The sequence below is a fragment of the Trichophyton verrucosum genome (genome assembly GCF_000151505.1).
Source record: "Trichophyton verrucosum HKI 0517 chromosome Unknown contig00365_1.f1.exp, whole genome shotgun sequence".
Classification (NCBI taxonomy): domain Eukaryota; kingdom Fungi; phylum Ascomycota; class Eurotiomycetes; order Onygenales; family Arthrodermataceae; genus Trichophyton; species Trichophyton verrucosum.
In genome coordinates, this window is record NW_003315397.1 from 319 (window position 1) to 21,101 (window position 20,783).

Sequence of the window (20,783 nt, forward strand, 5' to 3'; positions counted from 1 at the left end):
GATATCTCAGATTGCTCGTTCAACTGATACCCGTTAGCCACCTATCTCTAGAAATTCTATGCAGCCATATAGATAGTATTCCATAGTGCAAAAGGAGAACATACGTAGTCAATCCTCCGCTGGATGTCCCTCATGAGGTGGTCGAGCTGGTAGTAGAGGGCCTGCAGGCTGTCTGGATCCAGGAGCAGTCTCCCCTGCGTGCTGGCGGCGCTGGCAGCCCTCGAGCTGGCGTTGCTATTCCTCGCCATCCCCCTCCCCCTTGCGATGCTGCCATTATGGCTCCCTTGCAATGCGATCTGCTGCTGGTGGACAACCATCTGCCACTCAGACGACGTGAGGCCAAGACGGGCATCGGGAATAGACGTTGATACGGACATTGGGGATGGGCCTGGTATATCAGAGACATGCTCCTCAAAACATAGAGACGCCGTCAGGGAGCTGGATCAAGACTGATATGTGGCAGAGGGCGCCGTTCATGGTGGATGGGAAGAAGGAAGGGCGAGAAGCGTTGTGAGGGATAAGCGGCCGCCGCGGACAGCACCGTCGACTCTCGACTGCAGCCGGCGATAGGAGTCGGGTTTTTCGGCTTCACGAGAGTTGCTTTCACGCTGTTTATCCGCTGGTCTCGCCGTCTCTTGAGATATCTGGGCTCGAGGCGGAGGAGAGGGCGACGGGGGGGGAGGACGCAAAGAGGCAGAGGCGGCGAAGATACAAACACGGCCGGCGGACACTAACTAGCTGGCGGGTTATGGAATAACACTCAACCACTGACTGGATCGCAAGAGGCACAGGGAGAAGAGAGAGACGCAGAGCGAGGAAGAGAGAAAAATCCCCCAGCGAGCGGGCGCTTCGTCTTCCACCACCACAGATGATCTCAAGGACGCAAAGTAGAAGCAGAAAAAGAAAGGAGAAAACGAGGAGGAAAAAAGAAACAAGCTGGCAGTCAAGTCTTCTGCTGCTGCTGCTGCTGCTGCTACTCTTTAGGGGGCAAGGGAGAGCGGCCGAGGATGCGACCACAGGCTGCAACGCGGACGGCCGGGCGGGCTGGAGAGGCTGGTTGTTTGTTAAAACTATTTATATGGCATAGTTATCTGCCTGTGTCTACGGACGGGGGTGTGTGTGGGCGGCTAAACTGGCTGCATGACCTGTGTTCAAATAGTTGTCTAGTTGCGGGCCGCCAGTTTGATAGTTACTTTGATATCTCGATTTTGATACCTGTCTATAACCAACCCAACTAGAAAACAGGCTATTGAAGAGCCGCAGAATGGCCAACAGCTGGAGAGGTCAGATATATGCCCCGTACGGCTGCCCAAGGTGAGGCAACGGCGGTGTCTCTGCGCATGAAATAAACGTATAGACGCCTGATTCCCGTTGCTTTTCTCTCGCCCTTCGAGTTACCCCCAGACGTTCAAGCGTATTCTCTCGAGAGACGCAGGCCCAATGGCAGGCGGCAGTCGATATGTACGACGACGTTATAGCCGTCCAATCCTAGCCCCGGCGGGCTTCCCGCTGGTGTTTAATGTGCCTCGCAGACGTTGTGAGCTGCAGGTCTCCTGCATCGGCGGCCTGCCGCGAATAGGATTCTCGTATAGCTGATCTCTCCTGCTTGACGCTGATGAGGACGAAAAACCAAACAGCTAACTAGTTAGTTGATCAATCCGCAGGTGGTTAAACGTACAACTTTCCCTTGTAGGCCATGGTTACCTTTCTCTACCAGACGTTTTGTGGCTGATCTCATCTCACAGTTCGAGAGTCGCCTACAAGACCCGGTATCGAGCGGAGAGCGTCGCACTGGTTGGATCCTCGTCCTCCAAGTTTACCAGGATACTGATGCCGAGCACGCATCTCTTCGGCAGTCGGTCCTAAACGAGAATATCGCTATCTAGCACTTCTGACCAGCGTCGTCAAAACCGATATATGATATCCAGAACGGCGCTGTCGGCAGCTCATATGATTAATAGCACCGCGGGTAAGGCCAGAGGGGCCGACCCCAAGATGAAGATCTTGTCCTTCCATGTGGATGTTGCATTGGGGAGGGCTGGATGGTACAACATCATCTGCAAGGCTTCGACTGCATGGGCTTGTGCGATTGACTGGAGAAGTATGCTGGCCTGGAGGTAACATGTGAAGAATGTGTTCAGGTATCCAGGAATAGGAAAAAGGGAACGCGTTGATCGAAATAATCAAGGTACTGGGCCGCGAGATCCCATGTCGCAGATAGGAACGTCTATATAGTAGCAGAAGTCTACTTCCTCTGTGAATAAGGGGTCATATAAGCTTGCCAGACGCCATGTTCCGAGGACCTTGACTCTGAGACACCGCTGCGTGTTGTAGACTTATAGACCTCGTTAGAACTCGTGGTCTGTCAAATGCGAGTTTATTCCCATCTCTGCATTCATGTATAAGCTGGTATTGTAAGTCGTCATGTCCATCCATGTCATCCAACGTGTAGTTGAATACGAATACACCGTCTCCCGCAAGAGTCTTTAATGCAAGGTACTGGTATCACCACACTGGCTCTGCTTCCAGAGAATCCGTATTTGACAAATCGTGTTCCCTTTTATTATGGCTGTCATCATCGTGGCCTGTCAATGATATCAGCTTGAAAGATTCTCAACTGATAGCAGCAACTTGCGGTAGGGAGCCGATGTTCATTTTGTCAAGAGCAAGCTCTCGGTGCTGGCTCGCGAACGGTTAAGAAGCCATGGCTGGGTCTATCTGTCCAATTCAGGGACTGAAGCAACCGAAACCGGGTCAAAATAGGTATACCTATATACCTTTGGGTACTCCTGGATACAGCTAATCGCGATGCCTATTTGTTGGTTGCATTCACCACGCCCATCCGCGTCGCTTGTCCACCAAGTCCAGCTGAGGTAGGGTATATATGCTGGCTCTAGTCATCTCAGCGTATAACACACCAGCCCATCCACATAGAACGGGACGGTGAGGACTCCGATGGGCCGTTGTCGCCCATTCGCTGAATGTTGTAGTTGGCGTGTAGTCAACCTAGTTGAAGCCGCCAAACGCTGAAGTCGCCAAAAAGCAAAAGCAACGTCCAAAAAGTATTTCAACCAAATGCGACAACTCATTATCTACGGAGTACACCAACACAACTAACTCGGCCGCCACCTAGCCGACAAACTGCACCATGGCCAAAGACAAGGAACGCACTGTCAATCCCGCGCAGGCTCAACGGAAGCTTGAGAAGCAAAAGGCACTCAAAAAGGGCAAGGCGGAGGCGCTGAACAGACGCAATGAAAAGCTAGCACGGCGAAACCCATACCGCATCCAACGACAAATAGACGACCTCAAGGCAGTTGAGGAGGCTGGGAAACAGCTCAAACCACAGCAAAAGGAGATCCTTGAAGCCCTTGAGAGAGATTTGCGAGCTGTTAACAAGGCGAGGGAAGCTCTTGGAGATAAGGCACCGGTCTTTGGGCGCGGAGATGGCGGACCGCGTCGAGACAGGGACAGGGACGGAGACCAAGGTCATAATGTGCTAGGGAAGCGGAGAAGGGATGGGCAGCGTGAAGGACGCAACTGGAGACAGCAGGAAAGCAGTGGCAGCGAGACAGACGAGAGCGTTCGAAGGATACCTATGCCCAGAGACACGCCTCCCCCGATCCCGCGTCAACACCACCAACGACGACGAGGAGGACCCAACAATACCGAAGAAGGTGAAGGTGTGGCAGCTGGTGGTGAGAGAAGTGTGCATCAGCTACCTCCTAAACCCCCGGTACCAGAAGCAAAGGCAGTCTACGAATCTGCGCCCGTCCTCAGGAATCTACAGAAAGAAGCTATCAACAAGTTTGTGCCGACAACAGTAAGGATGAAACAGGCTGCTGTTAAAGGCGAAGGTCAACTCGTTGAACCTGAAGAGATGGATAAGCTGGAGAAGGCTGGGTATGTGGTCAGTGGTAGTGGCCCTAATGCTGGGCAGTTGACAGATACTTCAAGCGCAAAGGCGGCGGCGTCTTCTCTCGAAGAAGAGGAGGAGCGGTTCAACCGTGAGCTCAAGTCCGTCCAAATTGAAGAAGTCGAGGATGAAGGCAATTGAAGGGGCTCTTGAATTTTTTTTTATCTAAGAGGGGAAACCCAAATATATGAAGAGGAATCGCACCCTGACGCACTTCTGCTTGGGAATACATGTAAGTCAAACTATTCTTCAGATCATCCCTTAACATCTACACAAAAGTTAACCTCGCCAATTCAAAAAGTATGCCCGGAGAACTATCAATCACGCAAACAGCAATCCCCACGCCGCAACACCTGCCCAGCCAGCATGCAGGCCCAGAATTCCCCAGACATTAGCCAACTCATACTCGGCACCGCCGGAGAAGAAGGAACTCCAGCTAATAAGCCCTAGGGTGGCTATGTGATACAACAAGAAGCAAGACCCAACAACGCGCCCAACATGTGTTTTACGGATATGGTACTCTCGCAGGAACCATGCATTCAGCGCAAAGGGAAGAACGAGGTTGCCGCTGTTTCGGCAGAAGTATCGTGCCATTGCGCTTTCGAGGAACGGCACGCGGTTCGGGAAAAGGATCGTGGAGCCGGTGTAGAAGATATACGTGTCTGCAGCATGGAGGAGGACAGCAGAGGCGTAGAGGTATTTGATTATACTTGGCTGGGTAAGCCCGACAGTTGCTGGTGTGGAGGCCTAGGTACGAAGCAATGGTTAGTTTGAAGCAATATGCCTGGGGATATTGCCATACGCTTACCATGATGGTGTCTTGATGTATGAGTTTATCAAGGCTGTCTTGATGTCAAGCGCAAGTCTGTGTCCTTGTCCCTCTATGTTGTGATTTATATGACGAACGTGGTAGTAGTAGTTAGGTAGGTTGCCGTCGAAATACGAGGGAAAAACCATGTTGCGGATGAGCCTCGGCTTAAACCCCGTTCAAGTGACATGGAGCGACAGCTACCTGCAGCAACCGACATCTGAACGCCAGATTTGAACAAGCGATATAACATAAATACACTGTTCTATTGCAAGCGATGATTATTCAAATCAAAGTAAACAGGCATAGGAACTATGAAACTAATACAAAACTCCCACTAGTCCAAGAAAACGCCATGCAGATGCTACTCCAACCCAAGGCCGAAATATAGGATATCAACAACAAAGGAAAAAACAAAGGAAACTTTAGTAAGGAATGGCACAATACGACATATGGCCGACAATGATATCAATAAATGAAATGGGTAAAGGAAGGGGAGGGAGCGGAGGGGTGTCTCCGGTGATATGTATGACATCGCTCCATGGCGAGCACGATATCTCAGAACCCGAAGCAAAAGAAAAGAAAAGAAAAGGGAAAAGGGGTATTATCACCTTGCCTTGCCTTGTCCCCATGATCAAACAAACCTCTCTGGGTCTCCTATAACGAGTCTATTCCTGACGTGAAAGAAAACATGCATTCGTTTAGTTCATGTTGTTGTCTTTTTTAATTCTTTTTTTGGTTTTTCTCTTTCATGCCAGAGACTCATCGGAAGTTGCGGATAACTTTCTTGTTTCTAACCAAAAAGGGGCTGGGCATTTCGTCTCTCTCTGGGTCCCAGGTTGCTGGAGGATCAAGCTGGGCGACGGTGGTGGTTGCAGCTACAGGTGCAGATGCAGTAGTAGCTGGGATTTTGCTATCCCCAGGGCGCTTGAGCTCGTCAAGGGAGCGACCACCAGCACGGGCTTGGGCTAGCTCAACGAGAGATCTTCCGCCCATGTTGCGTTGCATTATGGCCTTGAACATCTCTTCTCCGCCAGGGTTAGTGCCTGCTTTTGCTGGTGGAGGCATCATGGCTGTCTTTCGCGACGGGGAGCCTTCAAGAGCAAGGTTGTTGTAGGAAGGAATTTTAGAAATGCGGCGCTGAGGTGATTTATTCCTAGTATCAGCCGAAGAATGGCGGCCATCAGTAGATTGGGGTGCAGCCGAGTTGGCAGTTTGAGCAGGTCGAACTGCTGTTGTCTTGGTAACCGGGAAAAGATCCGGTTGAGTAGTGAGCTTCTGCATCATGGCAGTGGTGTTTTGGCGCATCAAAGGGCGATGTGCTAGCTTGCTGGGATCAGCCTGAATCTTCGCGCGGGTTGGCGACGGAAGGTCAGGGATATCGTCCTCATCATCGGAGTACATAGCAATGGCATCATCCCACCTAGGCTTTGTACGTCCTCCATCTGCGAAAAGATTCTTCGCTGATGTCCCTGCGGTCCGGCGCGGGGATAATGACAAGGAGGCAATGCAAACCGGCGATGGCTCTGCCATCTGGACATCCATTGGGGATTCAACCGTGGTTTTAGAACGGCTAAATGGAGTACGGTTGCCTTTCTTCCCTGCATTCTTCTGTTCAGGGGTAGGGGGGTCAAGCGACAGCTCGCTCAAATCGGTGGACGAAGGGAAATCAGTATCATCGCTTGATCCCATGGAAGAATGATGAGCTGAGTCGAGTTGGGAGAGATCCACGTTATGCTTCTGTGCCATTTCTTCCTTGTACTTTTGCATTTCAGAAGCAACTCGTTGCTCAACCTCCACTTCAAAAGTCCTACGAAGCTTCTCAAGTTCCATCTGCACTTGACGGTCGATCTCCAGTCTCGCCTTGACCTCCCACTCTCGACGGACAGAGCTTTCAATAGCTGCTTTCATGGCTGCCTTTTCCTTCTCCATTTTTGCGTAACGTAATTCTAAGTCCTTCAGCTTCTGTGCAGCAGCCTCCTCCTTGCTTGTGAGAGATTTGCTTATCTCAACTACCTCCTGTTCCTTTCTCATTAGGCGTATCACGGGAAGTTTGAGCAAGGCTGCTGTATCTGGACGGTGGTCAGGGTTAACCCTCAGACAGCTGGCAATGACGCTTCTCAACTCGCTGGAATAGACGTCTGGCAGAGGGGCAAATTTCCCATCACGGATTTTCTGAACTAGCTGAACATGCGTACGGGCATTGAATGGTGGCTCTTTCTTGCATAGTTCGTACATAATGCACCCAACGGACCAGATGTCTGAGTATAAGGTGTATCTCTCGCCTGCGGAGATCTCGGGAGACATGTAAAACGGTGTTCCCACGTACGTCGAAGCAAAGTCATGAGACCCCATTTGCTTGGACAGGCCAAAGTCGCCCAGCTTGACGGATTTATCCTCTCCCAAAAAGACTAGAGAGAAGTTAGCAAACATACCCTGTATATCAGATCGAGTTTGTATATTCCACAAATAACGTACTGTTTTCTGGCTTGAGGTCTCGGTGAAGGATCATGACCTGGGCCTGTTTTCCTTTGAGCCCTGACGATTTTGGTGTTGGCCCCAGAACATTGGAACCAGCTTCAGGGGGGTCAACTCCATAATGGCAACGGTACAGAGCGGTTGCCAGCTGGGAAAACACACGCCAGACGTATTCCTCCTCAGCAAAGGTACCAGCCAGCTTATGGTTCTTGATCACACGGCTAAGATCTCCTCCCCCGCAGTATTCCATGTATAGGTATAGGTCCTGGGTCGCCTTGAGGTGTTCGCGATGGTAGTATGCCACGATGTTGGGGTGTCGGAGTGAACTCAGAACGTTGAACTCAGTGGTGAGCTGTTCACGCTCCTTATGGGACATCTTGAGATAATTAATCTCCTTTCGGCAGAGGATCTATAGAAACTGTTAGCATAACCAAACCCTTGTAGTTTGCCAGCAAGAGAGTGACATACGAATCCATCTGCCTTTCTCCTAACCTTCCGAATCACACCAAAAGAACCACTTCCTATAGACGGAATATTAGCCCATACAGCCATGCATATTGGTACCATTAAGGCTGTCCCCTACCTATTCTCTCAAGGAGCTCATATTTGTCTGCTTCTGCCAGAGCGATAGCCATGATTAACCTGGAGGTATAGATATCAAAGTCAAGGAGATGAGGTGTATCAACACATAGAGAGTAAAAGATGAACGAAAGAACAACCTGTTTATGTTAGTAACGGCGCCTGGAGCCTGGATGAATGGCGACGGCCTGCAAGCTGGACAGTTGGTGTGCAATAGGAGAAGAAGAAGTTATCTTTCTCTCTCCTCGCACCTTTTTCAAATGTTTTGGTTGCGATCTCGTTGCGCAGCAACCAGGGCGATAATTGCTTAGTAATATGATTAGTCAGTTAATGAGTAATAGAGTTGGTCACGGGAGACCAAAACTAGCGCCTGAAGAGGACTAGTGGGCTGCGGGTAAAGCGGTGTGGGTTGTAATCTACTCTTATTGGTCGATCGGAGATACCTTAGAGCCGCCCGTTATCGATAAGCTTTCTGCCACTCTTCGACCTCAGCTTTCTTTTTCGGTGTACGGAGATTGCTTCGACGGCGAGATCTTGTCTATAGCAGAAGCCAGAGGCAGCGGCGGGCAGACGGCTCCCTCTCTTTTCTTGTTCTGCTTGTGAAGCGCGCAACGATGTCGGAGTCACAAGTTTTTAGGAAGGACCAGTTGGAAACCAGCCTGTTCAACGAGCGAAAGTTGATCGGTGCAGGAGAGCTCAAGGAAGACAACCCGTTGGACCTCAGTGAACCGTTTCGAGAGCTCTGCGAAGCATGTCGAAGAGGCGATCTTAAGGCATGTCAGGAGAAGATAACTGAGGGAGTGAACATTAACGGTAGAGATTTATTTGACTGCACTCCCTTGATACTTGTGAGTGAAGCTCCTCCCTTCATCCTTCCAGCCTGTCGGGGGTCCTCGACAACCGGCAGCGTATCTTCCTTGTCAATGTTTTCAGCTAGGCTGGAGAGTGGAATAAATTCCTTCCCATTTGCTCCCTGGTCACGTCAAATATGATTTGCTTTTATAATGAGAACTGAAAGAGTGACAATTACTTTGTTTCTTTCTTCCTTGGAAAAGGCTAGTCTTTGTGGCCACTACGAAGTTGTACAACTTCTCCTTGATTCTGGTGCTTTATGCGAACGAGACACTTTTCAAGGCGAAAGGTGTGCCTATTCCCTTATTCTCTTTCCTGATATTTCTACCCCCTAGCAGAAAGATGACATGAAAGGAGCAACTTTATACTCACAACTCTTTGACCTTTGTTGGTAGATGTCTCTACAATGCATTAAACTCGAAGATACGAAACCTGCTCCTTGAATACGATTATTCAAAATCAACGGACCCTCTCCAACCTTTCGCATCCCACATAACGTCGTTGCTAAGCAGAGACCATCCTCAAACGTCGGATATCGCAGTCACAGCAGGAGATGAGACTTTTCACCTCCACAAGTTCATATTGTCTGCACGATCACCATATTTCCATAAGAAGCTTTCCGCCGCTCCGGAAGCGACTTCATGGAAATTGCCAAGTACAATACCACCTCCAGCATTTAGCGCAGGGATCAGGTACTTGTATCTGGGCGATGCTCCACGAGATTTGAGATCTGGGCCAGGAGCTGGTCTCTATTCAGAGGCAGAAGTATTTGAAGGAATAGACAGAATTGCCAACCACCTAGAACTTCGCGGCCTAGTTGATACCATACTGGACAGTGGTGATAGGAGATTAACCCGACAAAGGAGATCAGACGAAGTCAGCAAGGGTCGAAATCAGATGGAAGCATGGTTTCGAGAAAATATCATCAAACACAAAGTGGTGATTGACACGGATAGAGCAAATGAGGTTAAATGGTCGCGGGATAACAGTATCTTCGCTGATGTTCTCCTTCGAGCTGACGAAGATGACAGCGAAAATGAAGAGTCGCAAGAAACCAAAAAGTGTGAAAATGGGAGTCTTGAGGGCGCCGGCAGTGGTATACCCATTGGAGGCTTCTCACGGCTATCCCTTGATACCCCCATGAAGAAACCAAAAAGGAAATCGGTTCTTTTTCCAGCTCATCGAGCGATGCTTCTACGTTCGGAGTTTTTCTCGCTCATGTTTTCTTCCAGCTTCCGTGAGGCTCAAGTTACGGACTATTTGCAAATAATACCAATCGACTGTTCACCAGACGTGTTGGATATAGTTCTCACTTTCTTATATACGGAAAAAGCGGACTTCCCTCTTGAAGTTGCAGTTGATGTTCTGTTCGCTGCGGATCTGTTACTGATCGAACGGCTAAAAACAAAGGCAGCCGTCCTCATTAGCATATTGGGAAGCGGAAATATCACATCTCTGAGTTCAAAGCCATCAGCGGATACAAAAGAATCATCACCAACGAAAGAAGGGAAAGGAGCAAAAGGAAGCGACGAAATAATCGATGTCTATGAAATCCTCCGTGCAGCTTGGCTGATGCGCATCCAACGACTTGAGGAGTTCGCCGCCCGATACTTCGCTTATAGGCTAGAGGCACACATCAACAACCCTGAGTTCGCACAGCTAGTGAAGGAATCAGCCGAGCGTATCCAAAAACGACAAGAAACCGATTCCATCGAGTTGGTAGATGACATCCGCTACTATCTCTCCGAACGGTTTAGACTACGTTTCGAGGATTCTGGTATAGATATCTTGAACTCCGAGGACAATCCAAACGAAGGCGACCCGGCGGGAAACACCAACACATCTTCAAACTCTTCCCCTGAAACAACTAGCAACGGCAATGCCATATCGCCCACCCCTTTGTCGCCTCCACCTTCGTCGTTTAACAGAAAGCCTAGTGATGTTGACTCTGCTAGGGAACAGCAAGGGGACACTCACAACATCGTCAATGCAGGACCTCCGAAGACCAATGGAAAGAGTGAACAAAGTCATGCAAGCGGTGTCATTCGGACTTTAGATGGCCGGGAAGCTGGAGATGAATTCTCTAGAGACGCTATTGATTATGAGCTTCTCTTGAACAAATTGGACCAGCTACTTGAAAAACTAGGCTTGGATGCCTAATCATCCAGCCTCATATATATTCTTACATTATTTTGGCAAGCCTGCTTATATATATACACCTAAGTATTGGATATATCTTTTTGACAATATGATTTACGAATGCAAATGGGGTCAAGTAACAGTGGCTATTGTCTGGTGTGCAGTTAAGCCAGCATTTGATTGGAGTTCAAAAATATTATCATGTATTTCTATGAGTAGGGGCCTTATTAATAATGATAACCACACAGAAGTGAGTGGTTTTGCCCTAGTCTGGTTAAATAAGAATCTAAAGCTTAGAATAAGATGCGCCCTCCGCTTCTCTGTCCTCTAGAGGAGTTATGAACTCCGTAAGAGGTTCCAGATCAGACCTCGCAGTCTCAAAGGTATCAGTGAGGCACAAGCTGTCACCTTGGCTGTGTTCCGGCCTGCTTGTTGATCGAGAAAGAACTGTTTCCAAGGATGTAATTCTGCAGAGTCTACCTTGGCCGGGCTCAGAAACTATACTATTTTGTCCAAAGGAGTTTGCTCTTTGAAGGCCTGAAGCGCCCAAATCCATAGTCGAGGGGGTGGTGAATGGATCAGTGGAGTCGGTGTCTCTAAAGCCCAAGACAGCAGAATCCGCAGTAGTAGGAGGCGTAAACGGATCCAGAGGAAACGGAGGTGTATATGTGCGACGAGACACCCGTAGCGAAGAGGTGGGTGTGGATGGGTTTCGATGATAGGGTGTTGGGCTCTCATCTATAATTTTTGGGCATCTCCGGACAGAGTGAACTTTGAAACTTGCTTGTCTTGGAGTTGGTGACATTGATCCAGGAGTGGAATAGAGTGCTCCTGGATGGTAACCGACTCCTCTGTTCACATGCCCCAAGTATCTCATTCGTATTGGGTGGGAGCCAAGTTGATCGGCTGGGATTCTTCGATTTCTGGTGAGAGAAATATAACTAGTTATGATGCCGCTTAGCATTGAAATCACTAGGAAGAGAACAAGAATGCTATGAATGATGGCTATCGCCATCCCAATAGCAAAAGCAGCCATTCTGTTCAGGTTATGTTGAGCCAATAATGGGATGGACAGCAGGGCCGATGAGATGTTGCTAAACGATAGCGTGTATAGAACAATGCTCAGTCGTTTAGCCTCGAAGGGACTCATGGTGATAACGCAAATCATAAAGGTAATCTCGAGAATTAACAACCCAACGGTCTGAGATATCGGATTTGCGACTGCTCCTCCGAGGAAGCATGCACGAAGGAACTCATGCATCAACCATATCACACAAAAGTGCCATCTATCGTCCTTGAAGCGAGCCAGTAACCAGCCAAATCGCAATAGAAATTTAGATTCACTTGAACCAGTATCATGGACACAGGACTTCCACCACGGATAGTTTTGTGGAACTGCTGTAGAGGACTCTTTTGATACCGTACTGCCCTTTGTTTTAAGTGCAAACCAGGGGATGATGTTTAACAAGCTCCTCCTTTCGAAAATGAGTGGCATTATCTCTGGTACGGACGTGAAATGAGCGTTGCGATAAGATATAGCATACGCCGTAATTGAGATTGATCCAAGAATGAGTACAAGGAATGTAATCGCTGCCAATGCTTTAACTGAGGCTGCGCCCCCAAAGCCGAATTGGAAGAGTGCAAGGAAACTCAGCATCCCAAATCCGATAAACAAGGAACGGAGTAGCATAGCCAGGACAAACTCTGGCCAATGTATTCGAAAATATGCTAAGTTTTGCGCCTGTCTTCCTTTAATGAGCTTCCAATGGATAAGTGACTCTATTACCACTTTGACCACGGGTATCACTGCGGTCAGAGCAGCGATTAGCAATAGGACCCAGAGTAGTCCAGTAGTGAAAGCATTCACAGCTGAAATTTTCTGCATGGAGAGGGTCCCAGCGAAGCCAGAATAGTTTCCTGGCATTGGAAACCCATCGTTGACAAGCTGGCCTTGCCATTGGAACGACGATGGCAAGGAAACTGAGGAGGCAGAAGCATGATAACCCTGTTCATCCATGGGGGCCCCTAAGCCAGTTCTGAAGGGTCCAAAGGTCCTATTGGATGGTGATGTGTTGTATATGTTTGTAACATTGTAACCGCCGAGGCGAGGGGAAACGTTTCCAACAGGATTTGCTCCAAGAATACGAATATCTCCTTTATCTGCACCAACCAATTTATCTATTGAGCTCTGCATCGACTTGGAGTAAATCATCCCGGCAAACGGTGCAAAATTCGACCAAAATTCGACCAACACTCGAGGCCAATTTGCAGAAATAGCACCAGTGAAATAAATGTGGTGCAGAACAGTAAAAGCCAAGAGTAAAGACGAAGAATGGGAATAATGGAGTTGCATAGTCATGATGTCTTCGCCATAGATAATGGTTGCAAGGCTGAGGATGAATGTGATAAATATTACCAGAGCCAGGAGAGATCCCACGGCTTGTGGATGTGACATTGTAACGCCGTTTGTCACTGTTGAAGCGTAGCAGGCTATTTGAGATCGTGTGGAGTTGGATAAAATCCGTATTACTGCTCGGCCCTCCAAGTCAGGTAATCGTAAGGTCGTCTGTGAGATTTCTGAAATGTCGGTAGGAGCAACTTGCAACAGGCCACCATCTCCTATATGACGCGAAGCATCCATGGGACAGAGACTATTTAACCCGTATTCATGATAAGTAAATGTGCGATGGGTTCAGAAGGGAATAGTTATATGCTTACTTCCGAATATTTGCTTCACAGGGATCAAATATCAGATCGAATCTTCTTTTCCCATATGCAAAAAACCCAATGTATACTGGAGGACAAATTAGAAGCCATGCTCCAAATATTTGTAGGTTAATATAATTATAGGAACAAGTCATACCCATAATGGATTCATTTCTAAGAGACGTATGGCCGTCCAAGTGAAAACCCACCATCAGATCATCATGGTAGTAAGCAGCATGAAATTGAGTTAATTTCACCATTGAATTGGCCATACAATCTCCAAAATCTCCCGTGTAGAGTGGTGGCACCCTTTTGCCGGCGATACGCGCGGTTCTCAGCCGTGACCATTGGTTTTGCTGCTGCCCATCGTTGTCAACTACCTGCGAAGCAGCCTGGGAGCATGAGAGAAGTAAATAGAGTAGAGCTATGGTTTTCCATGGCATGCATAGTAAAAGAATCTCCATATTTGATGGCATGGCCGGATAGCTGCGAAGAGAGGAGGAAGTTGGTCGAGGGAGGGATGTCGACAGAAAGCCCTCGAGAATAGGGATCCACGATAATAGACGAGTATCAGGCCGAGCACTTCATAAATTGTTCAAGATGACCTCCGTGGGTAGCTTTCTGAGCTCTCCGGTAATATGTCACACAGGGTGTCAAGGGCATCATGACGGCAAATCTGGGTATCAAAAGGCTGAGGATAGAAACAAGGAGTCTTTCCTTCCTTGGTTGAAGATGAGGAAGGTAGAATGGACTCCATCGCCGTTTCATGTTTTCAAAACAAGCTTCAAAGCAAAGGAGAGAGCTAGAAAGCCGTGTAGATGATATGTACCCCATTTAGTGCCTCATTTAAGCCTGGTAGACATTGTTAATTCCCACAGAACGCCCTATAACTAGCATGCTTCAAGTAGAATAAACCGTGGGGCCTTGCAACACGGGTTGGCAAGCCTCCTGAACAATCAGGTAACGGCATCACTCATGTATATATGGAATTATGCGCCTAACCCGAGGCATATACTCCGTACTTTGTGTGTCACTTCGTCTCTCAATATAATAATGCAAGATTTTCAAGTAGACGGTGTTGTTGATATTGGCAGTCCAAGCAAATCAACAGAGTTGCGACTAGTGAACCTAACTTGATCAACTAGTTAGGTTAAATATGAGCAGCTTGCATTGTTATTGGCTGACAGTCCTCGAATCCTAAAATACACCAATGAAATCAACTTGTTGGTTGAACCCCTATTCTTACTCAAACACAATCAATCTCTCCGCCCATCTGACTACTCATATCTTCCTCTGGATGAAGGGGCCTTATCATTCAATATTTTTGGATAAGCGCATAGGAGTTGTCCCTCACCTTCGGAAAACATGCCAGTGAACCTGAAAAACTGGGCTTTCTCCTCTCCTGACTCTCCTTAGAGCTTCATTCGGAAACCGCGGGAGAAAGACAAGACCACTTCTAAAATACCAGGAAGATGCACAACTAATGCAGGCTTTCTAGGATAACCGGCAGGTCAGCAAGCATAGCAGGCCGGCATTAGAAGATGAAGGCCTCGATATAGCGGATCCAGCATACGATTACGAATGTGCAGATCCAACCAGTTAGTGACTTTCAATGCATCCGCTGCTGCCGCCGCCAGGAACAGCGTAAACTGATCAATGACCTAGACATAGCACTAATAACCTGGTTTGTATGTAAAATTATTATCTTACATACCGGTTGGTTTCTTAGACAACAGACTTAAGCTATCTACGTAGTAAACTAGAAGTTTTGTTCTTAATCTGGAGTACGAATTTCACTATTAAAGCACTATCTCGGTTCAATCTGATATAACATACTCGTTAATTAGAAAGCTTTCCTTACCGGCCTTAACAATGAGATTTCTAAGACGTAGCTATCACTTGAATTCAAAATCACATATATCACCAAAATATGTGCGGAATTTCATCATGATCGTATGTACTCCTGGGAGATATCTAGCTGTTGGTCTCTTCAATCCGGTGAGGTTGCTTCCATCTTTTATACAATTCGGGAATTAGGTGGTCAGCGTGATTCCATGTACCTGGTTTCTCCCATTCCATGGTGACGAAAGTCTTCGCACGGTCCAACCGGTGCTTTTTGGGTCGAAGAGAGGCTATGAGAGCAGCATTCTCCGCTGGTGATCGCATATCCAGCTTGATCTCATACAGCTCTGCTAATTCGATTTCATGTAGCCACCCCAGTGCAGCGTCGGACCACGAACTATCCGCACATATATACATATAGCGTAGCACCGAAGAACTCGGCAAGTACGTATGCCGCATGCGCATTGCATATTCTGCCTGTGCTTCGTTTGCTGAGACACGTTATTGACAGTATTCAATCAGTTCATCCGGGCGTTTCGGTTTTTCCGGGTGTCTTTCACTCAGCTTAACAATTAGGGAATCGCCGCTGATAATTCGAGCCGTCGACGTCTCCATATGGCGTTGAGGGACAATATGGAATCCGCTAGGTTTATGTGGCCACAAAACATTTCCGAAAGACAAGCCTAGGCGTTCGTATGTAGCAAGAAGCTTACCAAAGGTATCTATGATTTATCCCAGGTTATAATGTTAAGACATGCCGTGGTATATGAGTCATGAAGTAAATCGCAAACTGGTATATCATCGACGACTATAAAGTTCAAAATCTCTGGATTACCGTTGCTGCGACGTTTGAACAATTTAGACTGCTAACGTAAACTCAATGGCATACAAGTTAGTAAAGGTTTTCAGCAAGATTAGCATATAGGGGCAGGGAGCTTCACATGTAAGTATGGACGACAAGATCTAATTTAAAAAATTTAATAAAAAAAATATATAAAAACAAGGGTAGTATTTCTCTGTGGATCGGATATACCTCAAGAAGCCATCGTAGTTGTCCTCAGAACTTATATGAACGCCTATTTGTGACGCCCACTGTTGTGCATTGAGAAAGTAGTTAACAGCAAAGGCTCCCCAGACGAAGGCGTCCCATTTCCCTAACTAGTTGCGATCGAAATTCCACTGGGTCACTGATAAAGACCTTCAAGTGTTGATCAATTCTTCTTTCCAGAATATATGCAACCCAGAGAATGCATTGCATGTTGACTTGAGAGAATGAAGATCATGCGTACCAAGATAGGAGCAAATCTCCTCTGGAAGCTCAAACGGCAGCCGGGAATTCCACATCGAAGTTCCCATATTTCCGACAGAAAGAGACGAAGAATGACCATGGCCAGTCATCTTTTCCGATTTCTACCCAGAAGTTTGACGACAGAAATGCAGCGCCGAAGGATAAGAATTGCATCAATGCTCGCTACTCTGATATCGTGGAAGTCCTCTGCTCAGCGTTTTCAATGAAATGACATGGATAATAGGGCAGAGGCCGCCTAATAGAAAGAGGTAGGATATTCGGAGACCGTCTTTTTAGAAAGTAGCAGGCGACTTCGCGAGTATTAACATAATGATGAAGAAGACACTTTTCAGCACAAGTTGATTGCACTTTGTTTGATTTTGAGTTGCTAGTTAGGGTAACTAACTAGTTAGTTATAGTATCAATTATTTGAGAGTACTAATTGGCTAATAATTCCAGGTATTGAGTAGTTAGCCAGGCGAGAATGTGGTTTAGGTACTCCGTACCTCGTGGTTATTTAACTGCTTGACTCTGATATCCAGCTTCTGCAGTGAGATATATACTTAATTCTCGAAGGCAATGCAACTTGGAATGGCTAGCTAGTTACCACGGCCCTCTGTAGCCTGTGCTAGAGCCGCATCAACAAATGAAAACTCTCCAACTTGTGATTATCTGGCGATAAAAGAGCCGAGTTGGATGTTGAACCGAAGATATTCCAATCTCCAGGCAAAAAAGCTCGAGGGCTCCATCCGTCCCAATAGTTAACTACCTAGTTAAACTTCTAGGTGGTGTCCACGTGACCGCCCCGACCGGGGGACAAGGAACTTCAGAGCATCGATTTCAAGAAATATAGATATATGTACGTCGCGTCAAGGCAGTTGTCCGGCCCTAGAGGCAAGACAGGGCGCTTCTTGTCGCAGGATGAAAAGATAAAGGCATCTCAGCTGTCCCAGGTCAGTGTGGGATAGCAAGTTACTATGATATCACGTTTGGTTAGGCGGCTGAACATGGAGATACCTGCTCGGAGCATCGTCTTATATAAGACCAAGATTCCAGTTTCAGACGACTTCAATGACTCTAAGCCTTGTGGAAGCACATCGTGGACCCTCGTCGACGTGTTGAAACAAGAATGATGATATTTCATGCGGAGAAACGGTGATGACAGCAGGAGGGGGGGGAGGCGACATTCTGCAAGTGTGAGCCGAGAACGCGAAGGGAAGAGGTGAGATGAAGATGAGATGGAACTTGGATTTGCATGGCTGGGAGTGACCGCATGTGAAGATCACGACTCATTGAGAGAGATTTCCTGATCGCGTCGTCGCGAAATAAGGACATGGTTGTCAGGGCACCCTGGAAAGAGAGAGGTTGAGTCTACCTGGTAGGAGGCCGGCGACTTGGCCAATTGACGACAAAAACGCCATCGGGGTCGGAAGAAACCTCCATTCCATACAACGCCCTCGCATTGAACAAGGATGAAATAAGAAACAAAAAGGCATGATAGGTTCTGTATGAGGAGGTTATATGCGGGCGAGAGATGACAATCAGCCTGAGGCGGATGCCTGTCTGTCCGTTCCAAACATATTAACAAATCCTGAATTCAATATCTAACTAGTCACCGAATCTCACAGAACATGAAAAAAGGAAGAGGCAAGATGAGGAGAAACGCAATCATTCAATATCCTCCTCTGGAAAGAGGAAGGTGAAAAAGTTTTACGGCTCAAATATACGACGTCAGGTGTTACAGAAGAAATAAACATTGGCGTCGCAGAATCAACTAGGATCAGGAGGATATTTTTGCTAATGGACAGCATATCGTGATCAGAGCAAGGGCTATTTTAAGAATCATTAAGGGTAAGCAATCCAGTTCCAAAGGAAGAAATAAGAAATTGCTCTTCCCTGTCTGGTCCGCATTGAGCTGACGGATCGACATTGGGTGAAGGGAAAATTTTTGAAACGTCCTACGAAAAATAATGTCCTACGACAGAGTACTCATTCAAACACAATAATAATAATGTATCTATGGGCAAAACAATTGAAAGGCCGAATGAAGGACGGAAAGTCCGAATACATTACGACGTTGGCCCTTTGAAGGAAATGCCCTCACGGCAGGGACTTGACGTCAGACAGGTCACAGGTACCAGCGTCGACTTCACCACATGGGGAGAAGCCAAGCGACGGGAAGGTGATGGACAAGCAGGCCAGCAATCAAGGCGACGATAAGCTGTGAAATCTTATGCCACGTCTAGGTCGGAAGGAAAGTAAGAAGGCCTCTTGTGCTGCATGCAGACGACAATATCGATCTGCATATGAAGCCTGAAGAATTGTCTATTCCAAGCAGTCGATTGGATAATGGTAAGCTACGCGGAAGTTGAAGGAGGGCAGAAGGTCATGCAGCATTTGAAGGTCTGGAGGTGAGCTACACTGATGGCCTGAGTTACGGAGGCCCATGTGCTGAAATCAAAAGGAATGGACGAACAAGGGTGAGTTACTCCAGCCGTGAAGAAGCAAAACAGCGCATTTACGACGAAGGGGAACGCCCGATAAGGAAATGAGTGGTCTATCACCGGTTGTTCCGTGCTGACACTATTCTGACTGATATAATTACACCTACAGCGTATGAATGGAGAAATAGAGGAGATGTTCCAAGACGTTTGCCGAGAAATATATATCTGCACATCTTGATCCTCACCAGTGTAATGGTTACAGGTAAGGAACTAGTTGGGCCGGCCCGTGTATTTTCATCTGATCTCCGCATACCCGAAGATATTGAAGATACTAAAGTTTCTTACCAGATTATAACAAGGGAAATTTGAACGATCCATACTCTTGACCGGAGGGGCCGAGCATGGAGTAAGAAATGACATCAACTAAAGATGGAACTGGCAGAGAACAGCGTGAGATGAAGGGAGGCGCTGAAGTCTTGAGTATCCATAACACGTGAAATGGGCAGATTCGCTCCAGCGATGGAACGCTATCATATCATCGTCATCACCAGGGAAGCCTGATGGGAAGTCCGAATAATGAAAGGGTAATGCCGGTATTCATCACCATTTTATACGCCGTGCTCGGGGAGGGTCTCCAAAACAGTTTCCAAGGCGGAGCAAGTTCTTTCAGAAGGCTACTGGAATGGCTATTATATAAGGGTTTTATAAATATAGCCCTGAAGAAAGTTTCACGGAATGACGGCCCTTCAGCACCGGCCCTATCTCACCAATGGCCATTTAGAGTGAAATTAACAGATCAGCTAAGTATAGATCTGATGGTTTGGAGAGAGGGACGCGAAAAGCCAATAGGAGGCGAAAGTCGAATATGAAAAGGCCGCCCTCTTACCCAAACACACTTTCCCCCCCGGAGGCGATCCTATAACAGGCATCTTCCATGGTGATTACCCCAGGGAAAGCATAAAATAAAACAGCTCCATGAAGGACCAGGATAATGAGAGGATGAACGAGACTCAAGCTGAAGAGGAAATCATGCCGTATTACCTTATTGGCCGAGGTAACTCACTAATGTGGGATTTCAATAATTCCTATTCGTATCTCAATGAGCATTAATGAGCGAACTAACGGTTGCATGAAGGCTGAAGAAGCGACTATTGACTGAATCACTCCATCCGTACACAGCACAGAGTCATTATTATTTCTCCAGGATTTGCCACGATCTTTTCACCGAAATCTTCCACGTACAAACCTGGCTGAAACCGAGTCCCTCGTATGGATTTGCGCTCCGAGTCAGACGTGATAAAATTGAGGTAGGCCGACAGAGACGAGACCAGACGGATATACGGAGTAGTACGTTATCTCGATGCTCGTTCTGCCTTCGGAATCTCCGTTAAACGATCGAAACAGAAGATCTACCCTGACAAGCGAAAAACTGGAGTCCGAAAAATGATAATTCCATCAACGTCTCCAAGGTGCTCCATCCGGACTTGACGTTGTCCAACTCCGAATGGACCAAGATCTGACTGATGGATCTAGAAGTTACATACTCTGTAAAAATCCGGATGTATCAAGAGACTGGATCAAGGTTGGAAATTGTAACATCATCGGGAGCGCCAACTATCCCCTCCCGCAATCCGGAGAAAGGAGTCCAGGAAGTGGAATCTACGAGACCGGAGTTGGTAGTTCGAACATGTCTGTGGCCTTGGAAATTGACTTCGGTATTTGAAAAAAAAA

The 20,783-nt window shown here is 47.3% G+C and overlaps 6 protein-coding genes across 6 annotated transcripts; 3 read left to right on the forward strand and 3 right to left on the reverse strand.

Moving 5' to 3' along the window:
• Positions 1-891: 891 nt before the first annotated feature.
• On the forward strand, positions 892-984 carry TRV_04733 (uncharacterized protein; the record flags this gene model as incomplete). Its single annotated transcript, XM_003021108.1, has 1 exon — positions 892-984. A coding segment is annotated over one exon (93 nt), but the record flags the coding sequence as incomplete, so codon positions are not given.
• A 2,164-nt stretch (positions 985-3,148) lies between these two features.
• On the forward strand, positions 3,149-4,057 carry TRV_04734 (uncharacterized protein; the record flags this gene model as incomplete). Its single annotated transcript, XM_003021109.1, has 1 exon — positions 3,149-4,057. One exon carries the CDS (start codon positions 3,149-3,151, stop codon positions 4,055-4,057), a length of 909 nt encoding a protein of 302 aa, XP_003021155.1.
• Positions 4,058-5,486: 1,429 nt separating this feature from the next.
• TRV_04735 (uncharacterized protein) lies at positions 5,487-7,837 on the reverse strand (the record flags this gene model as incomplete). Its single annotated transcript, XM_003021110.1, has 4 exons — positions 5,487-7,135; positions 7,203-7,611; positions 7,671-7,723; positions 7,786-7,837. The coding sequence occupies 4 exons, from the start codon at positions 7,835-7,837 to the stop codon at positions 5,487-5,489; spliced, it is 2,163 nt and encodes a 720-aa protein (XP_003021156.1).
• Positions 7,838-9,530: 1,693 nt separating this feature from the next.
• On the forward strand, positions 9,531-10,793 carry TRV_04736 (uncharacterized protein; the record flags this gene model as incomplete). The annotated part of the gene is made up of 1 exon (XM_003021111.1): positions 9,531-10,793. The coding sequence occupies one exon, from the start codon at positions 9,531-9,533 to the stop codon at positions 10,791-10,793; it is 1,263 nt and encodes a 420-aa protein (XP_003021157.1).
• Positions 10,794-11,058: 265 nt separating this feature from the next.
• On the reverse strand, positions 11,059-14,235 carry TRV_04737 (uncharacterized protein; the record flags this gene model as incomplete). The annotated part of the gene is made up of 3 exons (XM_003021112.1): positions 11,059-13,423; positions 13,491-14,060; positions 14,126-14,235. The coding sequence occupies 3 exons, from the start codon at positions 14,233-14,235 to the stop codon at positions 11,059-11,061; spliced, it is 3,045 nt and encodes a 1,014-aa protein (XP_003021158.1).
• A 2,285-nt stretch (positions 14,236-16,520) lies between these two features.
• On the reverse strand, positions 16,521-16,730 carry TRV_04738 (uncharacterized protein; the record flags this gene model as incomplete). The annotated part of the gene is made up of 1 exon (XM_003021113.1): positions 16,521-16,730. A coding segment is annotated over one exon (210 nt), but the record flags the coding sequence as incomplete, so codon positions are not given.
• Positions 16,731-20,783: the final 4,053 nt, after the last annotated feature.